This window comes from Uranotaenia lowii, chromosome 3 (genome assembly GCF_029784155.1).
Source record: "Uranotaenia lowii strain MFRU-FL chromosome 3, ASM2978415v1, whole genome shotgun sequence".
Taxonomy (NCBI): Eukaryota; Metazoa; Arthropoda; class Insecta; order Diptera; family Culicidae; genus Uranotaenia; species Uranotaenia lowii.
Window position 1 is genome coordinate 9,952,741 of NC_073693.1, and position 25,669 is coordinate 9,978,409.

At 33.3% G+C, this 25,669-nt stretch overlaps 1 protein-coding gene across 14 annotated transcripts in view; it reads right to left on the reverse strand.

Annotated features, from left to right (window-relative positions):
- The window catches only part of LOC129757919 (sex determination protein fox-1-like), a 680,148-nt gene that overhangs the window by 106,007 nt on the left and 548,472 nt on the right, over nt 1-25,669 (reverse strand). For all 14 annotated transcript variants that reach the window (XM_055755313.1, XM_055755318.1, XM_055755316.1 and 11 more), the window contains 2 exons: nt 22,783-22,836; nt 4,014-4,106 (listed from right to left, as the gene is read on the reverse strand). In XM_055755313.1, coding sequence (XP_055611288.1) covers nt 4,014-4,106; nt 22,783-22,836 — 147 coding nt within the window. The remainder of the gene's footprint in view (nt 1-4,013; nt 4,107-22,782; nt 22,837-25,669) is intronic.

Genomic DNA, 25,669 nt, shown 5'->3' on the forward strand with positions numbered 1-25,669 from the left:
GTCATTTTCGTCGTTTTTGTAATTTTTGTCATTTTTGTCATTTTTATCATTTTTATCATTTTTGTCATTTTTGTAATCTTTGTAATTTTTGTCATTTTTGTAATTTTTGCAATTATTGTAATTTTTGTCATTTTCCTCATTTCAGTCATTTTTGTCTTTTCTGTCTTTTCTGTCTTTTCTGTCATTTCTGTCATTTCTGTCATTTCTGTCATTTCTGTCATTTCTGTCATTTCTGTCATTTCTGTCATTTTTGTCATTTTTGTCATTTTTGTCATTTTTGTCATTTTTGTCATTTTTGTCATTTTTGTCATTTTTGTCATTTTTGTCATTTTTGTCATTTTTGTCATTTTTGTCATTTTTGTCATTTTTGTCATTTTTGTCATTTTTGTCATTTTTGTCATTTTTGTCATTTTTGTCATTTTTGTCATTTTTGTCATTTTTGTCATTTTTGTCATTTTTGTCATTTTTGGCAATTTTGTCATTTTTGTCATTTTTGTCATTTTTGTCATTTTTGTCATTTTTGTCATTTTTGTCATTTTTGTCATTTTTGTCATTTTTGTCATTTTTGTCATTTTTGTCATTTTCGTCATTTTTGTCATTTTCGTCATTTTTGTCATTTTTGTCATTTTTGTAATTTTTGTAATTTTTGTAATTTTTGTAATTTTTGTAATTTTTGTCATTTTTGTCATTTTTGTCATTTTTGTCATTTTTGTCATTTTTGTCATTTTTGTCATTTTTGTCATTTTTGTCATTTTTGTCATTTTTGTCATTTTTGTCATTTTTGTCATTTTTGTCATTTTTGTCATTTTTGTCATTTTTGTCATTTTTGTCATTTTTGTCATTTTTGTCATTTTTGTCATTTTTGTCATTTTTGTCATTTTTGTCATTTTTGTCATTTTTGTCATTTTTGTCATTTTTGTCATTTTTGTCATTTTTGTCATTTTTGTCATTTTTGTCATTTTTTGTCATTTTTGTCATTTTTGTCATTTTTGTCATTTTTGTCATTTTTGTCATTTTTGTCATTTTTGTCATTTTTGTCATTTTTGTCATTTTTGTCATTTTTGTCATTTTTGTCATTTTTGTCATTTTTGTCATTTTTGTCATTTTTGTCATTTTTGTCATTTTTGTCATTTTTGTCATTTTTGTCATTTTTGTCATTTTTGTCATTTTTGTCATTTTTGTCATTTTTGTCATTTTTGTCATTTTTGTCATTTTTGTCATTTTTGTCATTTTTGTCATTTTTGTCATTTTTGTCATTTTTGTCATTTTTGTCATTTTTGTCATTTTTGTCATTTATGTCATTTTTGTCATTTTCGTAATTTTCGTAATTTTCGTCATTTTTGTCATTTTTGTCATTTTTGTCATTTTGGTTATTTTGTCATTTTTGTAATTTTTGACATTTTTGGCATTTTTGTTATTTTTGTCATTTTTGTAATTTTTGTCATTTTGTCATTTTTGTCATTTTGTCATTTTTGTCATTTTTGTCATTTTTGTCATTTTTGTCATTTTTGTCACTTTTGTCACTTTTGTCACTTTTGTCACTTTTGTTATTTTTATCATTTTTATCATTTTTGTCATTTTTGTCATTTTTATCAATTTTTTATCATTTTTTTGTCATTTTTTTGTCATTTTTTGTCATTTATTTTGGCATTTTTTGTCATTTTTTTGTCATTTTTTTGTCATTTTTTTGTTATTTTTTTTTTCATTTTTTTGTAATTTTTTTGTCATTTTTGTAATTTTTGTAATTTTTGTCATTTTTTATCATTTTTGTCATTCAGATTCAAATTTGTTACAATTCAGATGATGATTGGATTCAAGTTCAAATGGATCAATCCAGATCCAATTTAGAGCATATTTATATCTGATTTAGATCACATTCAGATCAAGTGCTGATACGATTTAGATCACATTCTTATTTGGTTTAAGTCAGATTTCGATCTAATAATATAATCTAGTTCTAAATGTGACTTAAACTACATTTGAATGTGATGTATATCTGATCAGCACTTTTTCTGAAACTAAATCAGATCTGAATGTTCTCTAAATTGGATCTGAATCGATCCTTTCGAATTTGAATCCAATCATTATCTGATATCTAGTGGATTTCAATCTGACCTAAAGTGTACCTGAATTAGTTCTAAATTTGATTTGAATTTTTCTGAATCAATTCTAAATCTATTCGGACATAATCAGATCTGAAAATGATATAAATTTTATCCGAAAACGCTCATAATTTGTCGCAATTCGAACTCAGTTATGTCAAAAAATGATATAATTCAGTTTAAAACTGATCTGGACTAAATTTGGATCGTGATTTCTGTAAATTGCACTGAGTCAAATCAAAATCTGTTCAAATGAACCTAAATGGATTTGAAACTGATCTCTATCTTATCATATCATTATCTTATTTTTTGTGCTTTTGATTCAATCTAATGTAGCAACATCTGACAAATTTCTGATCTGAACTGATGAGAATATGATCTAAAAAGGATAAAAAAATTTATCTAAAGTAATCTTAATTTGATCTAAAACTAATCTGAATTGATTAGGTTTAATTTGAATTAGACCTGATGTTAATCGATCTTGAACTGAATGTGATCTACAACTTAACTTTTTATAATTGGATCAGATTCAGATCTAATTAGAGTCTGCTTTGAATCTGATCATAATTCCGATAACTAATGTAATTTAAAACATATCTAAATTTGATCTGAATCAGATCTAGAACTGATCTGAATCGAATCGAAAACTGATTTTATCAAAATCTGAGCCTCATCTAATCTGTATTAAATCTTAATATGAGCAAAAATATATTTACCTCTTATTTGAATCTGAATTTACATCTGATGTGAAAATGATCTCAATTTGATTTGAATGTGACCAAAAAACACTGATCAACAGTTTTTTATTAGATCATTTGAAAATGATCTGAATGTAGTAAAAATCTAAGTTGAATTCGATTATAATATTTTCTGAATAATTTTCAACCATGATCCAAATCTGTCATAAATTTAATTCCAAAGATCAAATTTTACTTCATTCTTATCCGAATATTATCTAACATTGATGCGAATCGTATCGAAAACTGTTTTCAATTTCATTGTAATTATATCTCAATTGGAAAATGATTTCAACCTAATTCGATAAATTTCCTCATGATCACTCCATTTTTACGGTTAACTGCGTCTTCACCGTCGGTGTTATCAATATTTTAGTGAAGCGTTGTTGTTTTAAGTCAAGCATTATTCGAATTATTTCCAGTTTCCACAATCAATGTTGGTTGGATGTTTTGTTTTTTTTTTTTTTTTGTTTAGTAACCTTCGCACCTGAAACAACAGACAAAATTATGTTGGCTAAACGCTATTTCTATTTCTACTGATATGCACATCGCCAAAATGCAGAGGATGAACCATCGAAGAATCGAGTAAGAGCTCAAACTTAGTAGGTACTTGATGCATTTCTACTTGGTTTCTGGCAAACTTTTTCGGATGAGATCGGTACCGACAATACGTTAAAATTCGCATAACCTGATTAAGATTGGTGAAAAAGTTGTAACAAGGTAACACATTTAAGCAACGTCTTCGGCAAAATAATTAGTATTACTTTTATTTTTCGGTTTAGGGTTTGGGTGTTTGGGGGAAAGTTGGGGAGGTTTTATGGAAAAGACTCAGAACATTTGCGAAGTAATTTTTGAAGTAGAAATATTCTACCGACGTTCCGCTGCCGTGAAGCGTCATCTTCAGGGAGTTGCATGAAGGTTGAAACATCGACCATTTCACTCCTTGAAGATGGCGTTTTCCATTAACGAAACGTTGAATGAATCCGAAAAATATTTTGAAGACTGCATAAGTTTGAATAAAACTTCAAAAATTACTTCATAACGCTGGTTTTTTTTTAATGCGGACTTTGGGAGATGTCATCAGGGGGGATAAACATGTGGGGATCAAAATTCAGGAATCGAAGGAACGGGGGGAAGGGTTCAAGAGAATAATAAAAAATCTGTTCATGCACACCTCAATCTTGCGTCCCTCAACCACAGTGCCGTGAAGACGTTCGCGTGCTCGCTCCGCATCGCTACTATTAGCGAATGTTACAAAACCGAATCCCTACATGCAAAAAGGACAGAACAAGAAACATGCATTAAAAAACAGCGGTCCGCTCAAAAACAACGTGCAACAAAAAATATTATACTTTTTGTTTTCTCATATAGTTTATATTATTGCGATCGTTTTGGTTCGTTTTGAATCAGGCCTAAGGATCTGACAAACACATTTAAATACTTTTAGATTTTAGTTTTTATACTTGAAATATCTGCTTTGTTTACGTTTACTTATTATATGAGAGTTTAAAGGAACGATCCAAACTTGCTCTAAATAAAGTTACGAACTTCATTTCCAAAAGAAAGAAAAACTTTGTAAAGGAAAATTAAAACCATTCATCTGGCTCTGTAATAGGGCTTTTGGATATTTTTTTTGTTAAAATTCAAATGATTAAAGATAGAGGGGTAGAGTAGGTAGAACAGAACAAAAAAAATAGTTGTGTGGTTTAAACAAACATTATCAAACCTTGAGTAGATGTAAAAAAGATGTAGATCAGGTTTCAGTTGTTTGCTGATGGTGGAAGGATATTCAAAAACGTGTAAACAAATTAATTTGCATCAGCCTTAAAATGATTTTTCAAAAAAGAAAACAAAAATTGAAAGTGGGAAAAATATAACTGAAAACTAAAAAATAACAAACAATGAAAGGAAGACAAAAAAAAAACAAATACTAAACAATTGCTGCAGAGAAAAAACTAATTGGCGGGATGTATCAAACAGAAAACGGCAATGCAATCAAAAAATGGGGATTCAATAAAACAGTGAATATTTGCTATTTTCGGGAATTCGGGAGCTCATTTCGATTATCAGAAAGTTCAAATTTATTTTGGTGGCAAGCCAACAACAACAACGAACAAATAAGGCAAAGAGAGAGTAAGGGGGGATGCGTTTTTATATTCTCTAGAAATTTTTCTGTGATTGCATGGCGGTGTAAGTGTGTTTGTGTAACTGAAAATGAAAGTGGGGTGTGAAGAAAATATTGATTGAAAAAGAAAATTAAAACATGAAAAAAAAAACAAAATTCAGGAAACACCAAAAACATTCACTGGATGTAAACTAATCCAACAACTTTCTGTTAAAAGTGGGCATGATGCTTTGAAACTTGAGCAGAGAGAGATGAAAAGATGAAAACTAACAAATAAAAAGAGAGAAAAACGAGAAAAAACACAATCTCTGAATCAGTCTCTTAACTTCTATTGACAACATAAAAAGTTTCAACGAAAAAAAAAACAAAACTAGCACAGAAACTTTTGACGGTTGGTGGCTCAAATGCTTATAAATGGTTCACTCTCAAAAATGCAATTCAAAACTTTGAAAAGGAAAAACTAAAAATAAGGGAAGGGGGGACAAATTACATCGTTCGGTTGATTTTTGATTAAGTTATCAATCTAGGGTCTTTCTAAGTTTAATTTTGTAACCATTCACACACACATATTGAAGAAGGAAAAAAAAACAAACAAAAAATAGAAAATAAAAACACTAATCAAGTGTTGACTTGGGCAAAAGTGAACTTTGCAAGTGTACGTGTACTGTGACGTGTGACTAAGATGAATCGTTGCTTTTTTCGATGTTAAAAAAAATCATAACATAACTCGGACAATTTCTTTTATTTCAAAGAAATCGTTACTCGTTGTACGATACAAAGCAAATAGGAACCCACTTAAAATATACATAATTAAAATTTTATACAATACAAGCTGACCCGGTGTGCTTTGCTACACCTTACAAAACTAAATGTTAATAAATAAATTTCAAGAAATAACAGTTATTTCTTAAAATTTATTTAAATTTAGAGTTTTGTAGGCATTATTTTGAATCAAACCTCAACATAATGCAGAAGCAATTTTGAAATGAGAGCTGCAGCTGAAGTTCCGAGTTGCAATACAAAGTTGATTTCGTATTTTTTACTGAAACTTGATCTTTAAACTTGTATTTCTGTATTTTAATATCTGAAATTTGAACTCTGTTTTTAAAGCTTATAAAGGAGTAAGCTTACGAAAGAATTTGATAAAATTTTCCAAGACAATAGTCAACTCGCTTATCAGAACGAGGCGTGTCTTTTTGTTTCGTGGCGTTAGATACAAAGTGGAATCGATGTGAATGTAGCTTGATTTTTGGCTGTCTTTGGTTAATGTTATACACAGCTTAGATTTATCATTTGATGGAAGAACCTTTGGATACTAAAATATTTCCCTCAAAATGCAATTTATAGAAAAAAATCCCATTTGAATTTAAAAAATCTTTTTTAAAAAAAACCGTTTTTTTTTTTAATAATTTATTTATATCCACCCTGAGAGAATTTCCAGCTCCCGATCAGCATTAGATGGTGTATTTTTGGAGCTAAAAAAATAAGCTATAGAAAAAAAAAACAAACGGTGAAGAAGATTTTTCAATAACCATTTACAAACAGCTTTTATTTTCACCATCCTCGCCCTTCGAAGACGTTTTTTAACAAAATCATGTTGAAAAATGTTTCGTCATATGTCTAAGTCGCAGACATGAAACATTACAACTTGAAGTTTTCTCAAACAGCACTTGTCATGGTTTGAAAACTGGCGATCTTATTTTAAGAAGAGAGACTCAATTTATTTACTGAAAATAGTATCACAGATTACTGTCACAAATTTTTCGAGTCGAATCACAGAATTACTGTCATTGTTTTTATCGAGAACTCACATTTTTTGTCGGAGACATCTGAAATCGTTTTCCCAGTCTTATAATTTGAAAAAATTCACTTGCAAATGGAACAAGCCATTTGTCTTTAAAATTAACGCCCCGAATTCAATCGTGATTAAAATGTCTGGTGAGCATACCCATCATCGAACTTTATCTTTGCTTGAAATGATAAAATTATGATCTCACTAACGGATTAAGAAATCATGTGATCATCTGTAGCCTGGCGATTTTTTGAAAATTGATTTTCTTGTTTTTCATAACTTTCTTGATTTTCTTGATTTTCCTTGTTTTTTTTCTTAATAAATAGATTTTCTAGAATTTTTTAATTTTTTTGATTTTCATAATTTTCTCGATTTTCTAGATTTTCTTGATTTTCTTAATCAATCATTTCACACATTTTTCTCTTAAGTTTCATGGAATGTTTTGAAAATATTTATCATTTGAAAATCAATTAGCTCAATAAACGGCTATCAAAAGAAATAAAAATTAGGGTCGAAATAACACCAATCATCCTGTTTTATAAGTAGTTTTTAAACAATTTTTGTATGAATTTATCTAAAATTAGTTAAAATAGTAGTTTTCATACAAAATTTATAAAAGATTCCAAAGCACCAAATAATACTTTTTGCCACCTCATTGTATGAAACTTCCCCTTTTAGAGCAATGTCCGGATTTGCCCGGGATGAATACGGACAGAATAAAATCTGTAAAGCTTACTGAATAAATAACGAGTTAATAAGTGAATAGAATATGAAAATCAAATACAAAATTCCTAAACTGAGAATTGACAGTTACAAATTAAAGTTTGACAGCATTTCAACGTCGAATCAGCATTGATTTGATTTGATTTGAAATTCGTTTATTTGGAAGGGTGCCGTGCGCTATACCGATTAAGCACCCTAAATCAGCATTGAGAATGAATGAAAATATCAATTCTGAAGGTCTATTTGAAAACTTATTCACAGGCTTAACACTTGTAATCAATAACTAAATTGACCTTTACACCCCGGTGCAGTTTTTTTTTTCATAATAAAGTTGTATGTATTTAAAAAAAATAAACCTTTGAGTCTCTGAACACACATAAGATTTTCAAGTGTGGTGCCTACAGCCAATATTTTCCAAAAGCACACACATTTTGGACGAAGTTTCAGTAAAGGAAATTTTTTTAAAACTTTTTATTAAGAGTAAGTAACAAGGTTGCCGAATTCACTGAAAAATCTGTGATTTCATAGAATTTTGAACAAATTATCATCACAGAATCTATGTCACAGAACACAAATTTTTGGGAATATTCACAGATTTCACAGATTTTTTTAAATTTTGTGCGTGTTTCCAAATTTTAATTTTTCATGCTAATATAAATTTCCAGTTTTTAAGTTCAGATTGGAAAAATATGTTAAGATTAGTAAAAATATTTGAATTTGCTCAATGAAAATGTAAAAAACACAATTTTTCATGAATTTTCAATGAAATAGCGTCACTGAAAAACATCACAAAATTTTTCGGCAACCTTGTAGTCACCGTTGATTTATTTGGATTAATTTTTGTTCCGAAACTTTATAACTATCCTTGAACTGATTTTGCTTCTATATTATTTATCACGAAAACAGTAAAAACTGTTTCTTTATTGTTTGTCACGAATTTTTAATTAAGGCTACAAAATCACATTATTACATATTTACACTTGTCAATCCACAAACTTTTTTCCAGTACTCTAAGCTTTTGCAAGCATTTATGAATAATCTAAAATGTTTCATTCTTCATTCAACTGGAGGCACAATACTGAAGAATCACATGTGACATAAAATGAGATTCTTGAATTTTTCAGATACATTGAATTATAAAGACACGTCCTTTTGATGTCATGAATTTTGAAAATTCTACCAGTTGTCAGGAACATAATTTTTAAAGATTAAATTTTTCAGTTTGATAAATATCAGTTGAATATTATCTCATACTTCTGGATTTTGGAGAGGATAAGCTAAATCTGGGGAATGTCATAAAAATCTTGATAATTTTAAGAATATTTATTTCCCTTTATTTTGTTATTTTAGAAGATTTTGTTTGCCGAAGAAATTGAAAATATTCTGCTTATGTTGTTATGTTCAAATCGTTCCCTTTAACATCCTGCAAAGTTTTTAAAGTGTCCAACCCGGGATTTCCTGACCGGGAATACCCGGGAATAAAAACACTGAAATAAATCCCGGGAATTCCGAAAGCCAATGAAAACTGCTAAATTTATTAAAATTTACACGTTCTGAAATTGAAAAATGGATCAGATTGAACTAGGAAAATATTAGTTCTACCTTCATGTATGGCCTAGATTTGAACATTTTGCTTTCTAAAACTGATTGATACATTGAATTTGAAAAAAAAGTTTTTTAGTGTAAAAGTGTAAAATGACGAAAAATCTATTAAATTATACAATTCCAATAATGAAACGCTACAAAAAGAATCTGAATATTATATGTTGCTGTACTTATCATTTAGTACTTTCGTTTCGCAAACTGTTAACAGTAGCAAAATCATCGGCAAAGAAATAACAGATTTAGAATCAAAAGGAAAGTTATCAAAAAATTTAAAAGATTTGATGAATAACCTGAAGTCTAAATAACTAACTTCTATCAATAGTGGTAGTCATTTTTTTCAATTGTTTCAAATTTTTGCAGCAGTTTGTCGGTTAAAATTAATGTGTTTTTGGTCTTGGGTTTTATAATTGCTAATTCAGTTTTTGAGACATAAAAAAAATTGAAATTTTTTTCCATACTGCTTCTTAAAAAATTAAAAATATCATAAAGATAGGGTTCCGTATGCAGTAGAGTGTTAAAATCTTCATTTTCAATTTTCCCGGGATCCCGAGAATTCCCGGGAAAAAGATCGCCAGATTCCCGGATTCCCGGAATAGCGTAAATGGCCGAGAAATGAACTGTCGAAAAGTATTCATTTCAACTTGATATGGATTTTAATGTATTTTTAACTCGAAACTTGCCAACGCATAAAAATTGATATAAAATCAAACCATGTTAGAAGAGTTGACGGTCCAGAAGAGAAATTATGTTCTTAATGGTATCAGAAACAGATTTAAAAGAAATATCCAAAAGTTAGAAGAAAATTCTAATGGTTTTAAAGCTAATTTCGCAAAACCAATGTTAATTGATCAATCATTTTTTTTTTAAATTCAAAACAAAAACAATGGTGGCACTTTCAAACTCTGAAATTTTGATAATTTTAAAAATTTTGATTCTTCCGACTCAAAAGGTTGCCGTGCCGAGCACTGGATCAAGAGTTGTTTGTAAGCTGAAAAAATCTGAGTCCGACTGGAAAAAGATCGAATTCTGATCTAATTTTTACTCTAAATATGATCTAGATTTCTAAATCTGATGATATTATTTGACTTGATTGGATAGATATAAATTGTACATAAAACAGATCTTAACATGTTACGGACCGCGAAAAAAATCTAAGCCGGAAAAAACCAAAAATTCGTCTTTCTATATCTCATAAACCACTGGAGAAAATTGTATCAAATGAGTTCTTATTCTGGGGGAGGAAGACTGGAATTCGATGGATCGTTTTTTACTGTTCGGCAAAAAATCAGCAATTTTTGAAAACAATCTGAATCCGATTTGAAAAATATCGAAATTTGGTCTACTCTTTTCTGAATATGATCTAGATTTGATTTGGTTTCATTCGATCTGATAACATCAAATGTACATAAAATAGATCTAAACAACGTTTGAAACTGATCTAAGTTTTATACATCTCTAAATTTTTATCAGAATTAGGTGTAAATTTTACAACAATCAAATCATAATTTGAACTTTATCTGATCTCATCTGAATCAGTGTTCCGAATATCACTCATTTTCAATGAATGTTTCTGATTGCACTTCGCACCTGAACGTACAGCGGTCGGGTTTCGTTATTGATTGCTACTGGACCTACCCGATCATCGATCGTTCAATTCATCGCTAAAATACAGATCACCTCGCACGATGCTTGCTGTCAAAACAGTGCAGCACCATCATCAAATTGGAATCTCACCAATGCGCAATGCATACGGTGAATCATGTTGGGCTAGGATCAGGAGTGAATGGATCAGGCAATGAGTGAGTGATACATGAAGCCGATCATTAGCGTATTTTGTTTGATTTGATATATAGCAAATTAATAAATTTATTTGTTGTTATAACGTTTTTTAACATCAGTATGATCAAAATCAAATTGTAGTTGTGTTTGTGAGGAAAAGATGTTCACTTTCAATTTTTACAAGTTCTCTTATTAAACTGTCGTCCGTAACGTTAAAACTACCGAAAATTTATGGTGTCCCGCACAACTGTTTGATTTTTTTTCGTCCTGCAAAAAATAATTTTGAATTTCATATAATTCAGGCAGATACTGAGTGAGCTACATTCAGAATGGATCAGTTTGTATCTCCCTCATCTCCGATATGCGATGTTTGCTAAACCGATGATTCTGAATGATGCGACTCGGTTTGCATAGCTGATAGGAGCGCTGATCGAGATTGCATACCAGCCAGGCGAAGCAGTTGCGAGAGGCGCTATCCCATTATACTATCAGAATGTTTCCAACAGGAAACGCATCCTGAGTGTTTGTTTTGATTGATTTTCAGAACCCTGATCTGAATGCTATCTGTCCTGATTCGAAACTGATCTAAAATTGATTTGAATCAAATCTTAATATAATCTAAATATGATTTAATTAAAATCCCAATATGATCTAAATCTGATCTGAACCTGAATTGAATCTAAGCCAAATTAGCCACATTACCCACACTTCAGAAGACGTGCTGCTGTTTGAGCTAACTGACCCCATCTTAGAGATTAGGAAAATTTACATTCTATTCCAAATGTGGAAAAGTACGGAGTGTATTCGAAAAAATGCAACACTTTATTTTGTTAGTAACTTTTGAATGCATGAGTTAAAATTTTCAGAGAAACTACCTAGTAATGTTATGTTTACATGTGCTAATTTTTGTGAGAATATGTCGAGTGGTTTTTTGAGATATCGCCCAATAAAGAAACTCAATGAAAAATCCAGGAAAGTCCCTCAAAACAGCTGGAAATAAAAAAAATTCCAACAAAGTTCTTATGGTAAATCGTATAATAAAATCTAGAGGATCTTACAGTGATCAAAAATTTGAATAAAGAGGCAGATGATTGATTCTAAAGAGGTTAGGGATGTCAAAAGTTAAAAAAAAGCGCAATCAATAACTTTCGATAGGATAAATGGTAAAAAAGTTAATTTTTCTGTCTAGCCCGTTTAGCTGACTAATAAACAGGTCTGACTCAATGCGGCCCACCAGAAAAATAAGCAAAATACGGTGGTTAAATCGTGCGCAAAATTATTGCATCGTTAGCGGGAAGATATTTAAAAAAAAAAATCTTAAAAGACTGTAAAACGAACATTTTAGCGGGCACCTGGCAGATCTATCACCAGAAATTTTTCGTTGACAAGTCTCGCATCGATGTTTCAGAGATAAACAAGAAGAAAAAAAAATGAAAAATTAATGTCTAGTACTTCTGGTGGCTGACGATCATGAAAGCTGCAAATTAGTCAGCGTTACATAACTTTTGATACAACTCATAGCAAAATATCCAAAGAAGACTCTCACCAAATGCGATCGTTGACTTCAAATTCAAAGTCAACATTCAAAAAAGCATCGATTTTGAAAAGGGATAAAATTCATTATACATGGCGCACGTCACGCCCAAAAATAATGCACTTCTTTATTAAACGGTATCTTTAAAACCACTGACCATATCATCATGAAAATGTACACATGTAATCATTGCATTACTAGGTGGTTTCACTGAAAATTTCATCAATTGCCATCTATTCATCCAGAAGTTATGTTGCATTTTTTTTCGAATACACTCCTTAGCAAGGTTGCTGAAAATAATCTGTATTATGACGAAAAAAAACGACTTTCTGTGATTTTACCCAAAAATTCTGTAACGGTTTTCTGTGATGATTGTTCCATTAATTTTATTCAAAAAATCAATTAAAATTAAAAACTTTATCATATTTTTCCCATTCAAGATAATTATGCAATCTATTATAATGACATAAAAAATTGAATTTTGAAAATTACGTTAAAAATTTTAAAATTGTGAGAAAAATGTAATTATTTCTAAAATTCAGTGTTCTGTGACACAGATTCTGTGATGAAAATTTGCTCCAAATTCTGTGAAATTATAGATTTTTCTGGCATCCTTGCTCCTTATTTAGTCCAAGATTCATATTTCATACAGACACACATTTTGTTTTCAAAATTTATCTTCGACTATCATGGCCCGTGCGACTCATCCAATGGAAGACCTCCATTCTGTGAATTATAATCTTTTGCATTTCTAATCAGACTAAAGTACTGGCAATCAACAACCATCAATGAGAGATGTACAGCTTCTTGCATCTGTACAGCTGTAGATCTTCTCAGTAGTATCTTCGAATCAGAAACAGACAGAAACTGATGATGATGCAAGGCCAACGGCTGAATGTCTCCCTCCAGGGCATTCTTGGTCAATCAGCTAGAAAATTGATATTTCCTAATCTAATTCAGGCTGCCTGTCTATCTCATAAGACTGTACTGTCTGTACACAGACAGAAGTGCAGATGTGAGATCCACCGGGTGATTGGCTGCTTAATTTATTATTTAGTATACATTAATTCCCAACAGAATATATAAGATACGAAATTGAAGCTAAGATTCGAAATCCACTGTCAAATAAGTCTTTGAGATAGATATTTTAAGCTGAAAGCTGACCTATTTTTAATTCCAACGAATCTAGGTTACTCATCGTTCCGTTTCTCGATTTCCGCTCATAATCAGAAGCTGAATAAGTTGTCCGTTGATTCATTAATAACTCGTCTTTGAAATTCCAAGTCGGCTTGTCACAATTCCAAAGAGTGAACCGTCTAGGACACTCGATACTCATCTTCCAAGCCCGGGATCAGGCCCCGGGAAAGATTAATAGAACATTTGATGTCATCATAATAACTTGACGTCTACACGCCTTTCAGACGCACCAGGAAAAGACAATGAATTCTATCAGCAGCTTCTTCTTGCTGCTGTTGCTCCAATCAACCTTATTCATCTGCAAAAAGGCCCAACTTTTGCTTCGATAACATCATACAGTATCATCTATTGCGGCAAGTCGAGATACGCTTTTTCATTTCTCGGCCAGCTGTAACGAAAGAAGCCCCAGCAACATAAAATTCCATTCTTCATTAAAGACATCATCTTTCGTTACCTCTTCTTCAGCTGGGGGACCACTTCCGATCCTAACCTCAAACCCCACAACTTTCATGATGGTTCTTGTATGAAGAAACACTTTCCTTCCTATGATGACAGCACCGATGATCGAAAAGTGGAAAGAAGGAGGGGGTGTGCGCCCTTTTTATTCACCCATCAGCATAGTTTGTTTCAAGAAAGTTTTATGTTCAACCCGACTTGGTCGTCGTCTTGCTGCTCTTCTACACGACAAAGCTGACGACAATGTGTTGACAAAATGGAGAAAGATACCCCGGTGAAGTGTCAGTTGATGGCTTAATAAATAATCAAAGCCCCGGTCATACCGAACCCGAGCCATGTGACGGACGTCCGGTTTATTTTTTTTTGTTTCTAGCTTTGACTCTCTGGCTCAGGTTTTGAGCAACCAGAAGTCAGAAAGAGGCGGAAAGTTTTTAACTTTAAGTTCGTTTTATGATGGAGCAATCACCCAGGAAGGGGGCAATTTGGAAGGAAAATTTATCAATATTTGGGGAAAGTTTCTCTATTTGATTTTCAATACTAGAAAAGGTGTTAAAAATTTAGTGGAGAACACTTGAAGATTCAAATCAATCTCAGTGCACAGATTTGAACAAGAACCCAAGTAATCAAAATTTCCATTGAAGACTTTTAAGGGCCTGCTTTTAGCATGTACAGCATTCTACTTAGTTTTTTTCATTCCACTTTTGTTTTAATCATCTACTGTATATTTTCTCTTCACTGTCAAAAATGAAAAAGACCATTGAAAAAGTTTTTGAGAGAATGTTCGTTAACAGTGCATTAGAAAATTTGATTTTCGAACCTCACAAGTCACAAATATTATCTATGATACTGCAAAGGACTTTTCTTGCTCGTTCAGAAATCCAAAATAAATAAATTTCTGATAATGTGGTCTAAATTGGTCATTGTTTGAATTAAAAATTTGAAACAGATCTAAAACAGGCTTAAACAGATCTAAAATGATTAAATCAGATTTAAATTCTCTTTAGATCCATGGCATATCAAATCTTATTGAATGCTGGTCCAGATCATGTTTAGATTTGATTCAGATCAGAGAGGTTATTTTTGTGTTATTATAAAATTTGTCAATTTTGACTTTCTTGCCAGTTTGGTACTTGTTGGTACGTTGCAATTTTTGCTACTTTTTTTCGTTTTCGGTAATTTTGTTATGCATTTTTAATCATTTTTAACAATTTTTGTTATTTTGTCATTTTTTGCCATTTTGTGAATTTTTAATGTTATTTTTTTTTTGTTTTTGCCATTTCGATCAATTTTGTTATTTTTGTCACTTCGGCCATTAGGGAATTATTGTCCCTTCTGCAACTTTTGTCATTTTAGGCATTTTTGTCATTTTAGGCATTTTTGTCGATTTTGCCATTTTTGCAATTTACCTCTCTTCCAATCTTTGTAATGTATTTTTAAATTTTATTCCGCTTTGTCTTTTTGTTTTAAATAATTTTGTCACTTCGATCATTTTTATCAATTTTCCATTCTTGCCATTTTTTGCATTCTAATAATTTCAGTACACTGTAATCAATTTGTAAAAAATTGCTTATTTTTATTTAATTCTGGTATTGTGTTCTGAATTGGTCAATTTTTGAATTAATACTATGAAACAGATCTAATTTTTTTAACAGATCTAAAATCATTAAATCAGATTTGGATTCTCTCCAGATTCATTACACATCAAATCTTATTTATTCAGATCAGAGAGGATATTTTTGGATTTTTTGCGATTTCATTCAATTTCTCATTTTTTTTTACTTTTTTTCATTTTTAACGTTTGTCAATTTTTGTCTTTCTTGCCAGTTTTGTTCTTGTTGGTTTTTGCTACTTTTTTTTTCCTTTTCGATCATTTTGTTTTGCCTTTCTGCTCATTTTGACCCTTTTCAGTAAACTTTGTCATATTTATCAATTTTTTTTGACATTTTCGTTTTTTTTTCGTTTTCTCAATTTTATCACTATAGCCAATTTGGTATTTTTGTCTTTTCTGTTACTTTTCTTGGAACATTTCTGTCATTTTTGCATTCTTCACCTTTCTTGCCTAAGGTAGCAATGATTTTTAATTTTGTTCCTCCTCTTTGTCATTCTTGCTTATTTTGTCTAATTTTGTTCTCCATTCTTGCCATTTTTGGCATTCTAATCATTTTAGTCACCAGAATAATTTTGCAATAATTTGTAAAAATTCCCAATTTTTGAAATTTCTGGTATTGTGATCTTAATTTGTCATTGTTTTAAGGAATAATTTGAAACAGATCTAAAAAAAACTTAAACAGATCTAAAACCATTAAATCAGATTTGGATTCTCTTTGGACCCATTACACATAAAATCTTATTGAATGCTGGTCCAGATCATGTTTAGATTTGATTCAAATCAGAGACGATCTGATTCAGATCAATTTCAGACCAGATTCGAATTACACTCAGGTAAAATAACATTTAGATCACAATCAGATTCAGCTCAGATCGAGGTCAGATTCAAATCAGTTTGAAAATCAAGTTATAATTATGATTTGGTTTAGAAATTAATATTCGATTCTAACCCGTTTTAGACCTCATTCAATCAAAGTTCAAAACTTATTCAGAACAAGGCAGATTAGAATCAGAGCTAGATTCCAGAAACTTCATATCTGATTTAGCTCTTGTTTTGGACCGAATCTGATTATAATTTGTACCGAATGAGATCTAAACTTGATTTGAATCAGATCTACATTAGATTTGATTCAAATTTTAAATTTAAATACTTTTTCGGACAATACATGTCAAACTGAATGCAAACCAAATTTAGATCGGATTGAGAATAGAATTCAAATTTTAGATGAAATTGGATCATTTGGAATTTGAAATTATTGTTGTAGAATCACTCTCGTGCTTTTACAGTTAATATCTTGGGAAAGTTTCTTAAAGAATTACCTCAGCTCTGAAAGTGTCACAAATTGGATACCACGAATGAACTCAGCAAACAATGAACAAAAACCACTTTTCCGTGCATTTTCTCAGGATTCTCCCCAGAAAAAAAAACGAAAAGAGAAAAAAAAATTACCGGCAAGGTCCTCTTGCTTCTCGAATAAATTTATTTGATTTACAAGGTTAATTTCCACCCTATCCTGGTGGAAAAACGACCACTTTTTCAACTACCGGAGAAAAGAAGAACTGAGGAGTGAAAACTTTCCTGGACTTTGATTTTGCCAACTTTTCCTTGACTGCAACCTTGGCTCCGGCTTCGACGAAAAAAAAAAGAAAAAAAGAAAATCAAAGACCACGTTTCTCGGGTGCGATTATTCAAATTTGTGTTGCCCTCCTGGTTCGGACTTCGCCAGGAGCTTTCCGGGAATTCCGGAAGGTTTTCGCATCAATCGGAACAGCAGCAGCTTTTCTGCCAATCCGTAACTGAAACGTGCTCCTCGTTATCGTGGGAGCAGCAAAAGTTTTGCGCAACCGAAAACTTTATCGACGGAGCTTGATTTTTCGGAGTTTGATGTTTCTCGTTTCCTGGCGTGCGCGACTTCCGGTTCCGGAATTTCTTTTCACAAATTTCCGAGGATTTTTAAGCGCATTTTGGAACGGAACTTGCCCCATTGTTGTGGGTGCCGGATATGAGCGAGCGACTGACCGCCGGAAGGAAAAAGTTTTCTAATTTATCTTTATTTATTGAATAACTTTAGGTTTGCCGATAGCGGAACACGAGATATAATTAATTTAAGATTAATTCGCTTCATCGCCAGTGCTGTTATCGGCCGATCAATTTGTGTGAATACTGCGCGAATTCGTTGATTATAAACAAAGTTTTCAAATGTTGACATGATTCCATGGGTTCCGAATTGTTGAGAACGACAGAAAGGTCGCTCCAGAAAAAGAAACAAATTTCCAACTTCCGAAGGCTTAATCACGACGCCAATCATGGAAGACATTTCCAAGCCGAAATAAATGTGCAAAAAAGGCATCAGAAAGATACTCAGTAATGCCCCATAACCGGTTGGCAGCGGATTAAAACTTTTTGGGCGAAGCTCATCACTCACCACGCTAATAATCCGGAAGGCCCTAATCTGTATGAGTTTGGAGCAAAGCTCCCGCATAAATAAGTAATATGCGAGAAAGAGCCTATACGCGCACAAAGTCATATCCCACCGGCAAATTAATACTTGCCAGATACTTTCCAATTATGGGCGAATACTTTTCGTTTTTTTTTTGGGAGGGGGGAGGGGGGGAAGTGTACTGGAAGTCACGTACATTGCCTTTTGCCACTTACTACAGGAAGCGGCGAAAGCGTACAAAAAGTTAAATAAAGAAACTCCTGCCCGGTTTTTGTCTTTCTTAAGGGGCAACCACCATTGAAAGACACGCGCTAGATCTGAGACCTCGTTTTTCGTGAGTTTTCGTGATTTTTCAAAAACCTGAACACAGAAACTGCCTTAGGGAAAATTGTAAAAAAATCACCTTTCAGACAAAGCGTTAAAAATTTCACCGAAGGAAAGAGCGTTTCTTCTTATGAAATCTCCCTTTCTTTTTGTTCGTTTAACATCGTAGCTACTCTGCCGCGAAGGAAGCTGCAAATCTGTTTACGAAAGATGATTAAAACTTTATCGAATGTAAACAACAAATTCGATGGTACTACCTTCTGCTCGGTGTTGTTGTCTAAAGTAAAAGTAGCATAAAAGTACCGCGTAAAGAAGAATAAAAATATGCTCTCACTAGCGTTGTAGATACCTATATACCTACACTTAAGAAAGTACACACAGTTTTGTGCACACGATCAATGAAGTAAGCCGAAAAGCAATGCCAATTTCGAACGTTTGGTGTTCAAGACGAGCTGCTATGGCAAAAAGCTTTTACTGAGGAAAAAACTTACCCTACGGCTGGATACAAGTGTCACACTCATTCTAAAACCTAAGCTCAAAATGGTTTTAAACATTTTGTAATATTCCCTTATAAACTTTCAAAATACCATCTTTAAGTATTGTCTATTGATTCTCTATTAACAAAAAAAAAAAATCTTTATGCAACTTTCATTACTCTCTGGAAACAATCAGGACTGAAGTTTAGCCCAATCGGTTATTTTGACTTGTTCAATAGTATCTAAATTCATCTCAAGATTCCAGGATTAAACAGAAAGCTGAAATTTTTTTTTTTACTATACATCGCACATTAAAGATGTTTCATGGTTGATGGATTTTACAGCTTCGATTATGTATATGGAAATTTGACAGAATGCGGGTCAAACTTGCATCAATCTCTGGAAGCAGTTTGGACTAAAGTTTAGTCCGAAGGGCAACAAAAGGGTGTAAATTTGATTTGTCTGTTAATCCATTCTCATATATAAGTGGACGCTAGAATAAAGCCTATTAATCATAAATCGTTTTAAAATTGGTTCAGGTATACTTTTAAAGGTAAATGAATGACGAAACATACGTAAATATAAACAGATTTCCAGTCATATTTTCATCAATCTCTGGAAACTGTTGGGACCTAAATTTAGTCCAAAAGGTAATCTTGAATACTTTATTTGTCTCTGAATCCATTCTAACATCTTTAAGAAACACTTAACTTTTGCCCATCGAATAGGACGTGAGCAAAAAAATGCTCAGCCATGTTTTTAAATGTTGTAGGAAGACTCAATATAAATAAATTTTGGACAGTTTTCTAATAAATTTGTATCAATCTCTGGAAAGAGTTTGGACAAAAGTTTAGTCCTAACGGAAATTGTGTGTGTTTGATTTTTCTTTTCGTCGACTCTACGAAACTTAAATGACGCAGAAATTATTTAAAAAATCATTGATCAATGATCTCAGATCAATGAGGAAACTTTAGTCAAAATGGACCTTGAACTGAATCCTAGTCAAGTTTGTATTAATCCCTGGAAGCTGTTTGACTGAAGTTGAGGCCAAAAGGTTATCGTGTATATAAGTTTTGTCTTTTTATCCACTTTGATAGCTTTAGATGAGGTAGAAACGAAACCATTTAAACAAGATTTGCTGAATATGAACTTACGGAAAAATGAACTTAGGACAAATTCCATGTCAAATTAATTTGCATAAATCTCTGGAAGCAATTTCGGTTAAAGTTTGTTCCGAAAGGTAATCGAGTATTTTCGATTTATCTTATAATACAATCTAATATTTCTAGATAGCCTTAAACTAGAATTTATTTTACCAATTTTTCCTCATGTAGCAAGATGACAAAATGACAAAGACAAAGTCAAAATTGAAAGATTCACAGTGAAAATTGAATTAATCTTTGAGAGCTGTTTTGACTAAAGTTTAGGTCAAACGGTAATTTTTTTTTCTTATATCCTCATATGAGGCTGAATTGAATACAATGAAAATAATATTTACACAGCTTCCTAGTCAGATATGCATCAATTTCTGGAAGATTCTTAAAATGAGACTCAGGCCAAAAAACTTTACTCATGTCCTTTTCCACGACATCTTGTCACACCTGAAGAATCATGAAAATAAACCCTGATGTGTGACCAAATATTTTAATTAAAAATTGACTTTAAAAAGATTCATAATCAGTCGCGAAATCAGGAAAACAATCATAAAAAAATAATTGAATCTATCATATCGACAGTTACATCAACTATACCCTTACAGTTGAATCTACAATATTTATAGTTGGCCCCATGAAATCAATCAAAAAAATATAATTGAATTTATCATATCTATTGATAAATCAACTATACCCTTATAGTTGAATGTACTATACTTATAGTTGAATGGAGAGAATCAATCATACGATTATAGTTGAACATATTTTATTTATTGTTGCATGCATAAAATCGATCATATACATATAGTTGAATGTATTATATGTATTATTGATTGCACAAACACAGACAGATAATCATATATAAATAGTCGAAAGCTAAATATTTATAGTTTGTCGAGAATCAGTCAGAAATATGATTGAATATAAATGGGTTGTTGTTGGAAATACTACACTTTTCTTTCCTTGTAAGACCGAGACGAATGCTCATCATTCGCTGGAAATTGCTGGGACTGAATAACAGTCCAAACAGAATTCATCTATTTTTAGCTTGCCCCTTGAAATACAATTTGATCGTTAAACGACTCGAAGAATAACTTTGAGTTTTAATAGCTGAAATAAAAATTAATTTCCATTTGCTTTGTATCGTTTTCTTCCCCTAGATTAAAAACACAAAGTAATTCATAAAACCACATTACAAGGTAAGTTTTTCCTTAAGGATGATGGATAGAAAAAAAAATTGAGAACGATTGAATAAGAAATTCAACCCAAATTTCCAATAACTTCAAAAGCAACGATTCATAATTAAAAACCTATTTATTTGGTAAACATGTACAAACGAATGTGTGTGTGTGTTGTTGTTGTCGGAGGTGAGAGCTAGTGTACTGCTACTAGAGTGTGTTCATCAAAGCATTATATGAAACTCAAACCAAACCTTTCATTAAAAGGAGCAGGATTGAAGAAAATAAACCTAAGGCGGTGATGAAATATGAACATTTTATGTTTACAGTCTTTTAAACATGAGAAAAGTGTAGGTTAGAGAAAAGATGATAAGAGTTGAGAAAAAGATACAGACAAAGAAGAGGGAAGAAGAAATTCGCAAAACGGAAAATAATGTTTCAGAGTGTTTTATCCTGCGTTTTTGTTTTTAATTCTTATCATAGGAACAGAAAAGTATTGTGAACAACAAAAGTAACATGTTAAGGAAGGAATCCATCAACAAAAAAGGATAATATTTTTTGATTGCAATTGTTTTCAAGCGTAATTTTATATCATTTCTTATCAATTAAATCGATATCGGTAGGTCTATGTATGATTCAGGTTGTACTCTTAAAGCTAGCTGAGCTGAGGAAAAATGGTTTATTTTTTGTATTTTGGGATCTCCTGGAAAACTGAACACATCGCTAACTCTTTTTCTCTGATTGACAGGAAAAAGTCCAACAACCATCTGCGCACCATCAGCCTTAATAGATTTCGCTCGCCCACCTGAAAACCGTTCTTATTGTTCGGTCGTCTTTACCATGAAGGAAGGAAGGATGGTTTAATTGAGTTTCCTGTTCACCAATTACCGCGGCACGGGTTCAGCTAACAACAAATACAGGACCCAGGAATAAAAAGAACCATTCCAGAGTGCTAAAGCAATACACAGCATCATAATTACACAGTAACCAGTCCGAGAGGGAGACTCAGAGAAGCTTTGCTCTCAAGCTCACCTTTTGTGATTGGTAAGCATGTGTGTGTGTGAGGGTGCACACTTTTGCACAAATCCCCCCGAAGGCGATTTTTCTCCGTGCAACAGAGCAGGCAACTAAATTGGAATTGAAACGTTTTTAATTAATTTTCCACCGTTGAATGGACTGTTTTAATCATCGAGGACTGCTTTCTGCTTGTTGTTCTTGGCCTTCTGATGAATGGTTGTTGAACTTTTTCTCCTACCGCTAAACGGAAAGCCCTAATTAGTAGGAGGAAATCACAGTTTCGAAACATTGCTGAACTGCGCCGAATAGGCTGAGGAAGACCGGAGAAACAAAAATCGAAACGTTGCAAAATAACTTGTTTTTTTGTAAACCAGTTTTATATTTAAGAAAATATTAAAAATGCAACGGCCTATCTCCTTGATTGTTCTTGGAAAATTCTGAAGGAATAATGATTGAATCCCTAATTTTGATCTCAAAACAAACTAAAACTCTATTTGGCAAAATTGTCGTTTAAAAGGTTCGAAAAGCACTTACCTTGCTGCCCCGTTCGTTAAAGATAATTTCCACATCCAGTATGGTTCCAAATTGCTGTTGGTTGTGGAAGAAGAAAAACAGTCGTTTAACAATGATTTTAGTATAACTTTTCTGAGAAAACAGTTCACGATATTTATCCATAAAATAACTTTTCCCGAGAGCCCTCCCGGAAATCTAAAATCGTAAAGTTTCAGCATCCGGAAGCGAATTTCCACCCGGGTAAAGCGGAACCATTCCAAACAACACTTGAAACAAACGGGAGTACAACAAAATGTTTGTTGCTTCTGCTTCACATCATGATGCAGAAGGAACTATTCCCTAAATCCTCTCGGGAACTCGTCGAGAAGGATGGAGGAATCCATCATCAAGGACCCACCCACAAACTAGACCAGACCGGATGCAGAGGGAGATCGATCGATAAGTGTGGTTTTATGACTGCAACGAATCATTTGATGGGCATGCATACACCCTCTTGCCACACGAGAAACCAATCCGGGTTGGTCGTTCCTCTTTCGGAATTGGGGCTGTTTCTAGATTCAAGGATGCATCTTCCATCATCCGTCAGATCAGTAGTTCTCGGTTTCCAAAGTTGAAACTGTTCGGAAATGTAATTTGTTTGAGGGTAAGACGATTGAGGCACTGCTAGAAAAAATTCTTAGTTTACCTCAACAAAAAAAAATTATTTGAAAAAAATTTGACTTAAATCAAGTATCTAATTCGAAATATCATTGGAACAACAATCAAATATAGGCGAATTAAATTCAATTTACTCTCACCGAAAAAAAACACCACCTTCCCTATAGAACAAGTTTAAATTAAATTTCAACCACAACTTTAGTCAACAGTGCAAGCAATTTGGTCCATGTGGAGAGTCGGAATCGAAACGGTTACAACTTTGCTGGGTCCAGTTTGAAGCTTAACTCGGAAGGAAGACAGTTGGTTTTCCACTTGTAATGGATTAGAGATCGGAGATACTCCCCCTTATTCTGCGCCGCGCGTGAGGTGACGGTAGTCGAGTTACCCGATTCCAGTAGTCGCTTTAGGTGAGAAACGTCTTTTAGAATGAACTTTTTTAGTTCTTATCCTAATCTAGTAGTCATCTTGAGTGACAAATCGTATGCTCTGTCACATCGGCTTCGTGAATAAGGTGACAAGACTCACGTGACTCCGACTCGACTCGACTGTCGTCACCTCACGCGCGGCGCAGAATAAGGGGGACTGTTTCCTGCTGTTTGACCACAACGCGGGTCGACCATCATGATGATTGTACTATTCTGAGGAAATGATTTGTAATTTTAGCAGCCTTTAACCTTTTTTTCAAATTAGACAAGTAGGGGATTTTATGAAACATCAAGCAAAAACTAGGAAATTTAAAAATTTGGCTTAAAAAAATCGTAACGAGTTCTAGCTCCACACTGCGCCCAAATAACACTAATAACACTGCGCCCATCACTCTCTGCAAGCAGTTAGGAATAAACTTCACACAAAATGGTATATTTAACTTTTTTACTTGTCTCTGAAGCGATTATAGTTGGAGATGCTGAAATAAAGGGTATTGGTAATCGATCATCCCTAAAAGTCATTGAAGGAAGTTTTGGCCAAATTTGTGTAAAAAATCGACTTTTGACAGCCTTTAGTCAAACACCCATCTATCTCTGGAAGAGTTTCAGGTTGAAATTAAAATCCGGGTCATACCAAGTACTCCAAGGTTGACTCGTCAACTTTGAGATACAGATCGAAGACTTGGCAAGCAAACTTGTTCAAGTAGTGTAGTCTGCAGGGATTCAGAAGTGTGGAAAGGCTGATGACCCTGTGAGTTATCGTCGGATACCGGGAGATATCAATCGCTACAACAATAAGATTAAGTGCAATAATACGCTAGGCAAGTCTCAATGGCTAACTTACAGTAGTCAATATTATGATTCGAAACGCTCGGAATTGGATTAGGTGAGTACATCTCTGTTGACATCTTCATGACTCAGCTCCTTACTGAAAACGGTCTGCGCTGTAGACCACGCTGCTGGTAACCCCAGGTACCCCGCCTATAAGAAGGCGCAGGCAGTACTTCCCCGGACGCCAAGAGCATAGAGATCGTCCAACTCAACCTCAACGACTGCTACACAGCACATCAGCTGTATTGGCAGATGACAGTAGAAGTTGGAGTCACGCTAGACCCATGTCGTAGAGCTTCGGATGGCATTCCGTGATATGGGTAACAGGTAGCTTTCCCATACAAGAGGTGGTGGCGCCTGAAAACGAAGGCATGGCGATAGATAAAGTAAACGGGGTCTACTTCTGTAGCTGCTATGCTCTTCCAAGATTGTTCTTGGAGAGGTTCGGCACTATGGTTGACAAGATTGTAGAGGTGTTTACGGGGAAAAGCCCTATTGTTATAGCTGGCGACTTTAACGCGTGGACCGAAGGATTGGGTAGCCGTCTCACAAACCCCAGAGGTCAAATTCTGCTAGAAGCCCTGGCAAGGCTGAATGTAGACCTGGCGAACGTTAGGGAAGACCAGGACCTACCACAGGAACGGGAACGAGTCAATCATAGATGTCACCTTCGGTAGCCCAGGGTTGGTGTGCGATTGGATGGTAGCGAGGCATACGCATAGCGATCCGCTGTCGTTTGAGCCCAAGTACGTGGACAGGTAGACGAGAGTCAAGAGTCTAGGACATGTCAACGCCTCTGAAAGACAACGCAACGACCAGAAGTCTTTGTCGAGGTGTTGAATTGGGAGAGGAACTTGGACAACCTGTTCGTGGAAAAACTAACGATGGTCGCGCCCTCGGCCCTCTGCGGCCCACCCAACTATGCCGAGATGCCAACTACTGTCCCCATAGGGCGATGCCTATCTGATTGTCATCGCCAAAACGAAAAGAGGCGC